The sequence below is a fragment of the Acanthaster planci genome, linkage group LG21, assembly GCF_054643075.1.
Source record: "Acanthaster planci isolate LZ-2023a linkage group LG21, COTS_SCS, whole genome shotgun sequence".
Classification (NCBI taxonomy): Eukaryota; Metazoa; Echinodermata; class Asteroidea; order Valvatida; family Acanthasteridae; genus Acanthaster; species Acanthaster planci.
Genome location: NC_141797.1, coordinates 6,763,032 through 6,777,152, shown reverse-complemented (window position 1 = coordinate 6,777,152; position 14,121 = coordinate 6,763,032). Strand labels below are relative to the sequence as shown.

Genomic DNA, 14,121 nt, shown 5'->3' with positions numbered 1-14,121 from the left:
GTTTCCAAGCGTTACACTTAAGGAGCTTTTTTCAAAATGTGCTTTTATTGAATTCGAAAATGTTCATGTACAAATGCCTATACATGAATATCTCCGCAATGCAGCACACTACGGTAGTCATTCAAATATCAAATTGTAGGTTTTGATGTACAGAATCCAGCCATATCAAAAACTTATTTATAACCTGAATCGGGTGACTTATTACCCTTTATTCTAAAGCCAGCCACAAATTATTGCTTGTCTACAGAAATCTGTAAGATAATCTAGTTTTCTCTTTTTTTTCTGGGTAGAAAATTCGAGACAGGGTCGGCAGCACAAAAACAGTTTTTCCTCAGTCGCAGCCAAGTAAATGTGGTTGGTTGACTCAAATGGAAACCATACAATTAATTACAGGGTTTCCAACACAAAATTAACCCTGGCCCCTGGACTTTTTTCCAATATCACTGCAGTGCATTTTTAGCATGAGCTGAGCCTTTAAGATTATTTTTCAGTCACTTTTTGCGGTCATTTTGATGTCCTTTTAAAAAAAAGTGAATGTACATGTACAATGTACCCTGCTGGCACAGTGCCAATTTTTCCCAAGACAGATCAGCCAAAAATGTATGCTTTTCCACTGCCATGCTCACTGCATGTGGACTGACAAGCATGTGGACTTCAACTTCATGTGACAGTAACAACGCAACCATAATGTTAGAGTTGAAACCTCATATCTGTACTACAAGTGTCTCATGTACATATGGTGTTTCGAAACTTGAAGGGAGGGAGACGGAATACCCCCTCCCCGGCTGTGAGATGGTAAAAAGTAACCTGACTTAGCTAGGGTTAATAGCATGACCATGTCCCTTCACTCCTCGGGAAGCAATGAAATAAGTGGTGTGCTCAACAACCCAACAACGTCACTTGACCATGCCCTGTCTAGCAACCTTACCCTGTGAGCAGTAGCCGTCCAGCAGCTCCACGTCATCCAGGGCGATATCGCTGGTATCCAGGAGACCCCGCTGAGCCTCAAAAACCACCTTGAAGGGCGACACCGAGGATGTGACATCCAGTGCCGCCTCGAGCCACTGGTCCCCCTGGCTGCCGATCCGCTGGAAGATGGCCGAGCCCAGGTTACCGGCCGTACCGTCACTGGATGTGTACACGTACAGTGAACCTGGCCCAAGACAAATAAAGGAAGAGGTTTTTGAGGGGGCAAAGCTACGACTTTGTGGCCTTCTATAGAGTATGTTTGCTTGGACAGCTGGAGAGGCTTGGCACTGGGTAATGGGCCAGATCCAGAACCTTAATATTTTTTGGGGGGGAGGGGGAACTTGGTTGAGGACAAAAAATTTGGAATTTGTTTTCATGTAAACCTTTCATGGCCTTTCTGGGGGGTGACGCTACATTTGGGATGCTTTTGTTGGCTTTTGGAAGAGAGAAAAACAAAATTGAGCAAAAAAATCACTTTTTCTCACTGATTTTTATTTTGGAAAATATTTTGCGTCCCTAGGGTTCTTGGCCCAATTGGGCCCCCGGGGAACTTTCCTTGGTGACAGGGGATGGACCTGGGACTGGTGCTTATATTCAAAGAAAAACTAAACCTCTTTTAATGAATTGAGAAGAAATTGATGTATTCTACTTTCTTCTGATTATACCTACAAGGTCCAGCTTTTATGGGCTGAGAATGAGCAACTTTCGGGACACTTACAGTCATCGTTACAATACAATAAAGATGAACGCCAGATTGTGTCAATTTAAACATCAAACCTCTCAAAGGGGTGATTCTGTTTATACGTTTGGGAAATGTGTAAACAGATTTGGGACTTTTTTCATTGAAACGTGTAAACGTCCCACCCTTAACTTCAAGGTAGTGCAGGGTTAACAAGAAGAAGGTTAGTACAGGTTGTAGGGCCAGGCATTGCCTAAGTTTTTTCATGGCAAAGCGACAATCCTAGATCTGGTTTGCTCCAGCAATGTCTGTGGGCTTGGGTTTGGAGTCCAGGGACGAATGGAGCAAATTCCTCACCTGAGAGAACTCCGTAGATGTGATACCAGAATCGCACGCATTTGACGCCGCTGCTGGGCACGACCGTCACATCTGGGCTGACCAGTCGCAGCTTGTTGTTCCAACCTTTGCCTGTGCCCTCCATGTAGGCATAATAGCCGGCTGTCGATTGCAAAGACAGAGTGGGTAAAAAGGGGAAAATAAATCATCGCATGCATCGCCCAGGGAGGAAGTGCAATGGACACTCCTCACATAAATGAAAGCAGTGAGAAATGTGGCTCAATTCTACTGATGGTTTTTTCTCTTAATAAATCCAGTGAATGCAGCACAAATCCTCGATTAACCCTCCTCAATCCTCCAACAGGTGAAGGATTGAGGAGGGTTAGGGTTAACATTGGCTGGGTGCCATGCATTTTAGCTAGTGTCTTACGAGGGACAAGCTAGGGATGAGTCAATTTGAATAATTCAATATTCAAATACACGACCTTCAATTTCGATGGAATATCCCAATATTTGGCTGTACCACCTGGGAGATTGTTGAACAAAACATAAAAATTCAGTTGCATTAATGCACACATTTGTACACTACATTTAGGAGTATCTCCAGCCACAATTTATCAAGATTTTAGTGACAAACAATACTTCTTGCCCTGTTGAAAATTTCAATTCCTTTTCAGTTTTTTATTAATGAATATTTTACTTTTTAATTTCATTGCAAGATTTCTGTTGCTTTCATTTGAATCTGCTTGAAACAAGTCTCCATAGTGCAATTTTTCTCACTTCAAACAAAGAAAATTCTCCCTTCTTTTCATGAATTTTGTACTGGAATACATTTAAATTTGGAAAACAATATTCAAATATTTGATAATCAATCGAATATTCAGATATTCAGCACAGCCCTGGGACAAACACTACAATCCTTTTTAAGAACGCTCAGGGGGCACTTTGTAAATCTGGGAAAGACAATGCTCACTTATTTCTCTGAATCTCTGTTCGATTGGTTAACCCAAAATATGGCCGCTAGAAACACTTCTACAAAAGAAAAAACATTTGGCTTTATTGCCTTTTGCTCCGACAATGAACCAGTACAGAAAAAGGAAATTTAAAACTGTAAAATATCTAAAGTTCGAGCAGTTCTGTTGCAACCAAATCAATAAAACATTGAGATTTCTCCCTGGAATAACATACAGTTTACTCAGGAGAGTGATGGAAATTTACTTCAGCATCAAAACCAAAACATCACAGAAATACATCTTTTAAAACAAAAAGGCAAAAGTTAAAAATGAGGGTCATTTTAAGTCAAAGGGACATCTACATTTTCAATGTAGTAAAAAAAATGCATTCCTTAACCCTTGAAGATAACTTACTCCCTGTGGTGTGATCCGAGGATGGCCCGGTGTTCCACGTGGGAGTGGACCCCTGGTTTCTGTCGAAGTCGCCATCGTCATCCGTAGCCTGTGCCCACCCACAGAAGCCGCTCTCAAAGGCACAGTTGAATGTGTTCTGTGACGAAGCTGCAGGTTGAGGACAAGGATACTGACTGATCATAAATTATCAGGGAAGCACAGCCTAGGACGGTGATCATGCTACACCCAAGCTGTGACTGTCACTGCCCAAACTGGGGTGAGCCCAGCTTTGTTGACACGGCCAGGGAGGCCCAACTTTGGCTGGAAAAAAACTTTAGGAGAAAAGGCACTCGGACAAGCAGTGAGTATCGTGAAAATTGTGTTGGGATTAGATAAAAGAAAAGGAACAGTCGGCACACAAAAATGACCGATTCCACAAAGAGCCAACAGTTTTTGGTAAAAATGGAGAAAAAGACAATTTCTGGTTTACTTCTCCTTAAATGCACATGCATGTAAAAAGCACTGCAAGGTACAATGTAGCCTTACCCCTCAGAAAGGCCAATTACATGAAAAATTCTAAATTTTTGGCCCTTCCAAACTTTGGCCATTAAAAAACTCAGTTCTGGATCCGCTATTACATGCCGTAATGTCAACTTGGAAAAAGCAATTTACATGTAGTCACCCCAATCATGGCCTACATGTAAAACCTAAATTAAAAACTGCAGGCACAGCCTAGTGAGAAATATCCAGCACTATCCGCTCCAAGCGGAACAAAAGAGGGCTCGGTTTTTTTTTTACTCACCGCATGAACAAAAGAGGGTGCACCATGAGGCGCACAAGTACATGTACTTAAGCATTTGACTCGGAGCACACTGAGTACACGCAACTAATTTATTCTGGCATGTATGGCCTTTGTTATCATAAGCCTTATCATGCTTATAAAACTGTAGACCAAAAGGGAAGGGCGGTCTCACTTTGAATGAACACCTTGACAAACAGTGGCAAGGAATTGCTTTTTGTAATTAATACTACTTCGGAAGACTCCATAGAGTATGATTTCCAGTCCTTCAATTAACAGTATGCAAATGCTTTAATTTGGTGTCACATGTGACAGTTTTGATGGGCCTACTGATTGTCAGCCATTGTATCTCAGCATCCACAGCTCTACTAGTCTCAACTCGAGTTACATGTAAGCTGTTCACGTATGTGCAAATTCATTGTACTCCCTCCTATGAATGGATTTCATTCAAAGGCAAATCAACTTTGGCAGGAGTAGGCCTACAAGTACAAGGAATTTATGAAACATTCAAGATTGCACTGATGAGCTCCTTCAAGATCTGTAAGGTTGGAAAGACTTATAGGCCTACAGACGACACTAATTTTCCATTAAAATGTTATAACAGCCGTCAGAAAGTGATAATGTCCCAAAAAGTGAAATTAAGCACAGAAAATTCTTAAGCATTTAGCCTACATGTACTGAGATACATGTAAGTTAGAATACACTTTTTTTTTTCCAGACAAGTCTTGACACAGGTCTGTACACAGGGGGCATCAAGTGTTGTCCGTTTATTGAACTCTTTCCGTAAGGTGTTTTGTGTACATGTATTTGTCTGAGTTAATCATGCAAATTACTAGTAAATGGGCCTACACGTTACTTTATTTCTGGAGAAGTAGCACCGTCGGAACATGCACAAGACCTTCAAGAAGTTTACCTCTGTGCATCATGCATGGTCTGTGTAAGTTACACCGTAACAAAACCATTGCCGGAGACTCTGTAGTGCAATGCATATCGTCTTTGTTAGGCATACAATTTTGTAAGAAGGCGGGTGACTTTACGCCAGGATTAGGTACCAACCTTGCGAGGCTTTCACATTGCACATTCACAGTTCTTGAATTTGCACAAGTTTCCCGCGTCACTCGGACTCACACTCACAGTTTGTCTCATTATTGTCCCTTGTAGTAGTAAAGCGCCACCAAGCGTTCTCATTTCGAACACAATGTTTGATCGGAGATTGGCTTCTCTGCTTCGCCGTAGCGTCCTTTTGTTTTACCCCAGTGAAAGTTGTGTTTTGCTTTTGAAGTACTGAACAGCATAAAAGTAAGCTAAAGATTAACGTATTTTTATTCCGTTCCAAGATTTTCAGTCAACGAGCAGTTTCGATGCAGAAACCCTAGCCGACGAAAAGGCTAAAACTTACACAGGCGAAATAGAACACGTGTGTCGGCTCCGAGTGAGTCTGAATCATATAGGCAAAGTCTCCATCAGGAACTTGAACATCACACCAACCTAAGAAGTTAGGAAGGAGGTCCAGTTTTAGAGGCAGGAGGAAACCGGAGTACCCGGAGAAAACCTGCGAGAGCGAGTATGGACTGGCAATCACATGCACTTAAAGCCTTGACCAAGCCAAGACCCAAACCCGGGCCTCATTGGTGCAAAGCGAGGAACTTGAAGAAGCACTACGCTAACCAGCTCCCCCAGAGCATCGAGAAAAAAACACCCGTCATCTGTTCTTTTGCTTTCTTTGCAACTGCGTTTGGAAAACGGGACAACTTCATTTTTAAAGAAGTTAACACCCCCCCCATTTTTTTCGAACTTTTGTGGATTTCTTTTTCAGGCTCGAGTGTGTTAAATAATCGGCACTTCGAGTCAGAGGCGGAAATCAGTAGTGTGTGGCGATAATGAACCCCCCCGGCGCACCCACACTTGTTTTACATACGAAGTGTGGACATTCCTTTGCTCTCCTGTCGTTAAGGTGAATGCTCCTTTTTCTCCAACTATGATAACTCCTTCGAGCTTGAGTTTTGATGATGATTTCCTGGACTGTTCCTTTTCGTTTTGCCACGGATAACCTTAACCCCAAAACTGTTGTTCAGAGAGGGGAAAACATTGTGTGGACGTGTGCGAGTCCACACAAAGTCACCGAACTCTGCATTATGTGGACTTCTTTTGTGCAGAGGTCCACACTATGTATGACACGCCTGTACACTTTTCACAGGGGCATGAGGTGTTGAAACGTATCCCAACATGTTCGTGGAGATAAAAAAAATAATAATAATAAGACGCCAGACTTTCGGAAATTCATCTAACTTTCTATTTCCTCAAGCCAGAATGTATTCATTAGCACTAAAACGAAAAATGAAAGCCAAAATTACATAAGATCCTTAAGGTTGTTATAATGATGTCATCCCCCACCCGCTTTTTAAATTTCCATGGCCAGGCAAGTTTTTGATTTAGGCCTATCATCCAAACCCCCATTCCCTTCCCCACGGACCCGTTGTCACAATGCTTCTGACTGTTTCGGTTTCTTGTTTTAATAGAAATGGGCTACCACCCAAGCAACACGTGTTTGCCAGGATCATTATTAAAACAAAAGACTAATTGCTATTTTCATTTATCTTGCCATTTTATATACGAAAAGACTTGCTTGTTGCTTTTGACGGCGAACATCGAAATGAATGACAGATTAAAGTACCGATGGTTCTCCGCCATAGCTAACCTGTCCAAAGAAAAATCAAAGTGACAGAAAGTTTCGGGCCTGCACTCGATGAGAAATTTGCCGTGATGTTGAAGTCCTTTCGGTGCTCACACGGCGTTTGCCTTATCTTATCAAAAGCCGCTTGCCCAATTTGTCTTTAAGGTAATTAGCGCGGTCCACAGGGTCGCCTAGCAGTTCCAAGTACACACAGAACGAAGCTCACCCACCCACTTGAGATCACACTAACGAGGGCCTTATCTTCAAATGTATGTAAACTGGTACCGATCGCCTGGAACGGGACCTACCCGCCCACTCGAATGGAAAATTAATGACCAAAGTCGAGAGCTTCAAACAGAAATATTTTATTTCGGAATTTGTGTGGCATAACCTTTTCATAAACTTGTTTTTTCCTTTCCTGGTTGACTCCATCCAAGACACGCGTGACACAAGTTTCACGCGCAGTGGTCATGGGTCTTTCGTGGTATCTGTCCTCAAAACTCTTCAATGTTGACCATCTCTCTTTCCGTCACAGTTGGGTGAGTTGGTTGGGGTAGCGTTCGGGAATTTTGGCCTGTCCGGTCAACCGCACCAAAACAGAGGAGAATAGAAGAAAGAACTAGGCTCATGCGCAAAACCAACTCTTCTCTGTCCGATGGAGGTAGTGCAGGAGTATAAATACCGTGAACTCTTGCGCCTTATGTATAAGGGGAGACTTAGGGGTGGGGTCAGGGGCACAGGAAAATAACTGTGGTCTGTGCACAGGCTTTGTACATTTCAATGCTTTTAATGAGGGAACAGGGGGTGCACAAGACTTCCGCGGAGAAGCACGTGCCTACCATTCTGTAAAGGGGAGCGCTATTAATATACCTTCAGGCCGCTGTGAGCATTTGCTGCTCTTTACGCCTTCTGATCTGATGGGCCTGTAATTTGAAGGATTAATTAACAAGGGAGATGCAGTTGGGAAGTTTCCCCCATGGAAATGTTGCATTGCTTTAGGAATTGAAAAGGACAACGCCTTTTTTGAAACGGTGTACACAGCAGGCACGGATGGGGGGGGGTACCGGGTATAGGGGTCGAACCCCCCTGCCCGGAGAGCCTCCCCCTAAAAAAAGAGGGGATAGGGAAAAGGTATAAATTCACCAATACCATTGTACGCAAAGTATGCCATGTATAATGTTTCGTCATCATTTCTGCTTATCCACAAAAATGAGACATTAAGAAAATCTCTGGCCTGACCCTTCCCCTCCCCAGAAAAACTCGATCCACCCCTGACCCGTCCTTTGAAGAGGTTTCTTTATCGATGAAACAAAATTGGCACATTGTGTAAGAATAAAACCCACTTATGCCGACTTTTGGATGTACTGAAATGTTAGATATAACATGACCATTTTATCAAAACATGACTTAGAAAAGTAGACGTCCATGAAAAAGCAAATCTTTTTGACAGCACAAAAAATAGAATTTGTTTTTCCTGTAAACTTTTATGGCTTTTCTGAAAAGTGATGCTACATTGTGGGTCTTTGAAGCACTTTTGTAAGAGGAGAAACGAAATGGAAAAACTTCCTTTCATTATCTCCCCCTCTAAAAGACCCTTCTTTCTTTAGATCCTTCATGTTTGGGGTGGGATCTGGGAACACTAAAGCCCACAAAACTGAATAATTACTTAATCAATCCTTAAATTAAAATATAGGGTTAGAAATTAGAATTTGTTTACACAAATGAAGCTCTTTTGGAAGAGTAGAAACGAAATGGAAAAAATTCCTTTCATTATAACCCCCTCTAAAAGACCCTCCTTTCTGACGTTAGATTCTTCATGTTGATTTTTTATTATTAAAAAAGTACAGGGACTACGAAATATTTGGAGGGTTATGAAAAATATTGCGTCCTGCAAAACACACCATATCTCACCACAAACCGTGTAAACCTGTCCAGGCCAACGTTAAAAAGGGCCTTGGAAAGGTAGAGTAGGATGTTTTTGGCTATTCTAAGAAATTTTCGATTCTCTCAATTGACTATGATAAATTAATTTCGTTGGATAAAAATGTCTGTATCTATAAATGGATTGTAGACTTTTTAGACCGTTCCAAGATTATCAGAAATGGTAATAATCACTCCAAACATTCGTCCATCAACACTTATATACGCCTAAAGATTGTTATTAATTTTGTCTATTGTTGTACTTTGTCCGTTGTTGTTTACGTACATGTGTATGATTGTGTTTCTTCTTTTGGTGATAAGTTTATTGTCAGATATGCTACTTACACGACTGTTGGTGGATCAATTACATGTGACAAGACATTATGCCGAAATGAAGTGCAACCAAACGTTAACTGTTGCTGTAAGAATAATTTAGAATTTAATGTTAACAAGACAAAGGAAGTGATGGTAGACTTTTGCAAGACCTAATCAAGTACTGTTTCCTTAGTTATAAAATGGCTCAGAAGTTGAAAGAGTGAAATAATTAACTTTAGTATTTCAGCCGATTGTGGGGTTTTAATACGGATTGTATTGCCACCGTTACTTTAGTTCTACCAGGGAGTGATTGAGGGGTGTCTTGACACAGTCAACCATTGTCTAGTGGGGCACTGCTGTTGATGACACGATCAGGAAGCGTCTCGGCCGAATCGTCGTTCATTTTGCAAGTATAAGATCACTGGATGTCAACTTCCAGCACTTGATGATTTGCTTCATTTTCGTGTCAAAAGGAGACCTCAGTGTATATAGTGGAGGACAAGTTTCATACGGCACGCGACCTCTTCCAGCCCATGCAGTCAATAGCCGATATCGTTTCAAAAATTTGGGCTCTAATAACCGCACACCAGTGAGTTTTTTCCACAGCTATCCGCATACTTAACGACACCACTTAACTCAATACGGGTGAGTCACAGTACACCTCCAAGAGTTTGCAACGCGTTGGCTAATCACAAGGCTCGAAATATGTCGACCCTTCCAAACGCGTACAGGCCGACAGATTTCGCGCACTGTGATTGGTCAATGCGTTGGGCAAACTTTTAGAGGCACACTATATGCCCGTATTGGTGATTTTTGTTTTTAAAAATGTGCTGCTTTACCGGTTAAGTCACACTTGGAGTATTTTTTATTATCCATAGATGCTTATCTATATTGTATATCTTTCTGAATCGTTATTATACATTAAATGTATGTAATTTTTGTATCATTTTGCAATAAAATTTTGATATTGCAAAAGTTTCAGATTTTAAGACGTGCAAAAGCGAAAAGCATTTCTCAGAGAAGTAACAATAAATCTACGGAAGCGTATTGCTGCAATTATTTCATCTCGGTTTAAACGACAGGGTTATCCATTTTAAGGACTTAGTTATCAAAATATCGGTGTTACTTTTGACACCATCCAATGCATTGTGGTCCTCTGCTAAAAAAAAACCCAAAGGGCTGTTACTAACAGCAGAGGTTTTGCAGTGCACGGCTTAGCATCATCACCACACAATGGAAGGCTACCGAGGACTATCCAGACCAAATGTGGGGTCTGTAATAGCTGACACTGGGCCCAATTGGCCCAAGGACCAAAGGGGCGGATCCAGAAATTCCCAAGGGGGGGGGGGTGAGTGATCCAGGAAATCCGAAGGGGGGGGGGTTGAACTAAACCAGCAGCTTATGCTCTCACGGTCTCGTTCACATTGTCCTTGTGTTTTTGTGTTGGTCGGTCCATGTCCATTGCAAGCCACAAGCCAAGCCTATTTATAGGCCTATGTTAGTCATTTACAACTTTTCATTGTTTATCAACTCATTTATTTACTTCTCTGTATAATTCCATGCTTGTTTTTCTCACTTTGCCGTGGAAGTAAATGCGAGTTTGAGTGGAAGTGAGTTTTTGAAAGAATATACTCACTGTAAGCCAGCAGCATCAGGAGCACTACCAGCCCTAACAGCTTGTCAAGCTTCATCCTCGTCATCTTGGCGACTAAGTCGGTCGCCAACGACTAATCTGTAGAGAAGTTCTGGTGTGCGACCAGCGCGTTCTATTTCTTGCCTCGCTGCGTTGAACCGATCGATCCGATTCACGATCTGCGGCAAAACTCGATCAAAAATGCCCAGTCGGCAGCAACGGGCTTATTCATCCGACCCGCTCTCCGAACCGACTATTTTGGCGTTATGAGGAGGTTTCCGAAAGTTGAGTGATGCCGTCAGCAAGTGACTGCCAGTCTCTTAACGTTGCAACATGTTTTTCTCACTGGTGGTTGAAAGCCCCTACCACGGAGAATAACAAAAAAGTTGCGCACAGAACCTCTAGGAAAAGTCAAGTGTGTCGGCTGGCGGCGTGTTGGTACCGCACCGTTACCCGCTGAGGTGATAAGAAATGAGATACGCCCCCTTCAAGGCACGACCTTTAAAAAAATCACCCCGATGTATTTGACATTAGTGGTGGAAAAATCACTCAATCAAAAAGACCTCCTATCTCCCACTGAAATGGAATGGTCCAGTTTCGAATCATTTCATAAAACTTTTGGAATAAAGGCCTAAATTCTTACGACTGTTTACTGACATCTTTGCACTTTACACAGGCCCCATGCTATTTTACAGACACTTAGAAACCATTTTCAAAATGGTAAAATGCACTGTCCTAAAAGCATTCAATGCATTAAGATTCGTCCATTGCTTGAAAAAGGGTGAACTCAGTCTGTGTCTCTGAAATCTTAATTTATCGACAAGTCACCCAGCTCTGGTGACCTTTATGGAAGACGTGAGCACAGGTTGCAGGGCTACTTGTCCAATATCAAACACACTGTGTACATACGAACTTTAAACGCAATTATCGGCAACTACTCTTCTTCAGTTTATCAGCGATCAACGCACGCAAACCCGACACTGAACAGCTGAACAGCACTGAACTTTAGCATAAATTAAAAACAGATAACAAATAAATTAATAAATCAGCAAAATAATTACGTATCCGATGTAGCTAGAGAGGTGGAGACAGGCACAGCGGCGATATCACGCCTCCCAGCTTACGCAATATTCTTGTTCATCCTTGCCGCTCCTGGTACACAGTGGCACTTAGCCCAGGGGCGGGACCCAATTAATTTGCTTTCGATTGATACCGTGCTTTCTGACGCCATGATGGTTGTTCCTCCACAATTCCAAGATTTGTGCAAAGATGCGCAATGGAAGACTTTGAGACGCCGGTGGCAGCAGACATGTCTTTATTATTATTTTGTTTTTAATAGTATTGTGCGGTAGCACCATAGCAGCACCATGGATCCAACTGGCGCGGTAACCACCAGTTAGATCCAGAGTTAGAATCCTCTCCACACCTCACTGCCCTCTCAACACCATGTAAGCTGCTTCATTACTGGACCCTCTGCCGTCTCCTGACGACAGACAGAGCACTGTCCGAAACGCTGAGTACCACCGGTTCTTTTCAAAACCTGACGGGTGCACCCTCGTATTTAGGCTAGGATATCCGCCGAGCTCATTAATAAAAGTTATACACTCAAAATATTCTATATTAGAGGGTCCTGAGAGCCATGGAACTGGAGAATTGAAGAAATATGAGACTGAATCCCTGGGCCGGACTCAGGCTTCCAATTCTGAGCAATTTGGATGCAATTGGGTTTGAAAGTGGCACTATTTGAGCCATTTTGCAGAGGGATGGTTCTTTAAAATGGTTGCTTTTCTGGACAGGGACATTTTCTGCAGTTTAGGGGTGGCCTGTTTCTGGTGAAAATTTCTCAAAAATTCACTGGTCAACCCCCCGAAAATTGAAAGGAAAATGAAAGAGGACATGTGGAACATCATTTTTCTGTGCAGCCTGAACACCTGTGAGAATTTTATTTTTAAAATATTTGTGAAGTATGGGGATTTATCACTGCTGTCTATGGGAATTTATTTCTAGTGGTGCACCCTGACATGCGTAAAGAAAGACCGATGTATTCATAGTGCTACAGCAAACCCATGTAGTTTAGTATTGCACGTATTCAGAACTAAGCATGCATACTTTCAGAACAAGGACCAGTATCATGTTTGCCGCCACCAAGCGTCTCAAAGTCTCCCACATGTGAAATAAAATAACCAAACTTATTTATCCGCGACGAGCAGGAACAAAAGAAATTGATAACCCTTTACGCATTCACTGCATACGCCCACGTTTATGAGAATTTAACGCAGAGCACACTGAGTACCTGCAACGAATTTAGTCTGGAATGTACGGGAATGTATTGCTGCAAATGCGAAAAATATGTTATCTCGTTTAAACGACACATGTCGTTTACTAAACGAGATATCTAAATTCATGTCGTTTAAACGAGATACTAATGTCGCTTAAACGAGATAACTATGTCGTTTAAATGAGACAACTATGCCATTTAAACGTGATTACTATGCTGTAAAAACGTGATAAGTCATTAAAACAAATAAGTCGTTTAGGGGGTGCGACTTAGGCCCTAATCATGATCATTTTCTCTCAGCTTTTCTGGCGTTCAATTTTTTTCTTCATAAAATCCCATTTAATCGTTTTTGCTGGTCTCTAATCTAAGCAAGGTTTTTAGTGCTCTGCAGAAACCCTTATAATCGTACTTTTTTATTGTGCGTACCAGATCGCCGTGTCTTAGTATGGCCCCCTCCCATCGTAGTGTTCTTGGAACCAACCTGTGCATGTGGTATACACGTACTGATGTTCAATGTACAGTGCATGTACTGCAGTTTACCATTGAAACTGGTAACTCACATAAAGTAATACCGAAAGAAATGGTCTCCAGTTATTGTGTTTGGGGTTGTACAAGACAAAATGCAGATTCCAAAGAGAGAGGGATCTGGTTCTTCAGATTTGCTAAGTGCAGCAGAAAGCAGTGAAGCTGGCAAATAAGTGGTGTTGGAAAAGGCAGAGCCTATGTGTACATGATATTGGGGTGGATGGTACCCTGAAGGAATAAGCATCTTGATTATAAAACAGCACGAAAGGTGGGCGGCTTAGATACGACAATCTCGTCAGCACAGGAAAACTCACGATTATGAGGTCTTTTTACAGAGCACTAAAACTCCCGCTCAGATCTCCTTCCTCCATGATTTGATACCAACAGCAAAAACGATTGGAGTGGATGGGGTAGTCTCTAGAAACAACTGAACAAAGCCAGAGAATACAAAATATGGCCCGACGCTTTGATCCTAGCAGAATCTGTCTCAAAGAAAAAATGAAAAGAAAAGAAAATAGTCTTCAAAGTCGCACCCCCTGTACCTTTTCAACCGCCCTCTCACACGCCAAGGCCATTTGTGCGCATGCGTGCATAATTATATATGAATTTCTATCCTGCTGGGTGTATGTAAATGAGGAAATGTGCAC

The 14,121-nt window shown here is 42.0% G+C and overlaps 1 protein-coding gene across 3 annotated transcripts in view; it reads right to left on the bottom strand.

Annotated features, from left to right (window-relative positions):
• The window catches only part of LOC110982359 (MAM and LDL-receptor class A domain-containing protein 1-like), a 157,892-nt gene extending 146,799 nt beyond the window's left edge, over positions 1-11,093 (bottom strand). For 2 of the 3 annotated variants that reach the window (XM_087131433.1, XM_087131431.1), the window contains exons 1-4: positions 10,675-11,093; positions 3,352-3,498; positions 2,006-2,146; positions 929-1,153 (exon numbers count right to left, since the gene is read on the bottom strand). In XM_087131433.1, the coding sequence (XP_086987559.1) occupies positions 929-1,153; positions 2,006-2,146; positions 3,352-3,498; positions 10,675-10,738 (577 nt within the window). In that variant the 5' untranslated portion in view covers positions 10,739-11,093. Of the gene's footprint in view, positions 1-928; positions 1,154-2,005; positions 2,147-3,351; positions 3,499-5,185; positions 5,226-10,674 lie in introns of those variants that run through there. The other variant, XM_087131432.1, reaches the window with a different exon arrangement.
• Positions 11,094-14,121: the final 3,028 nt, after the last annotated feature.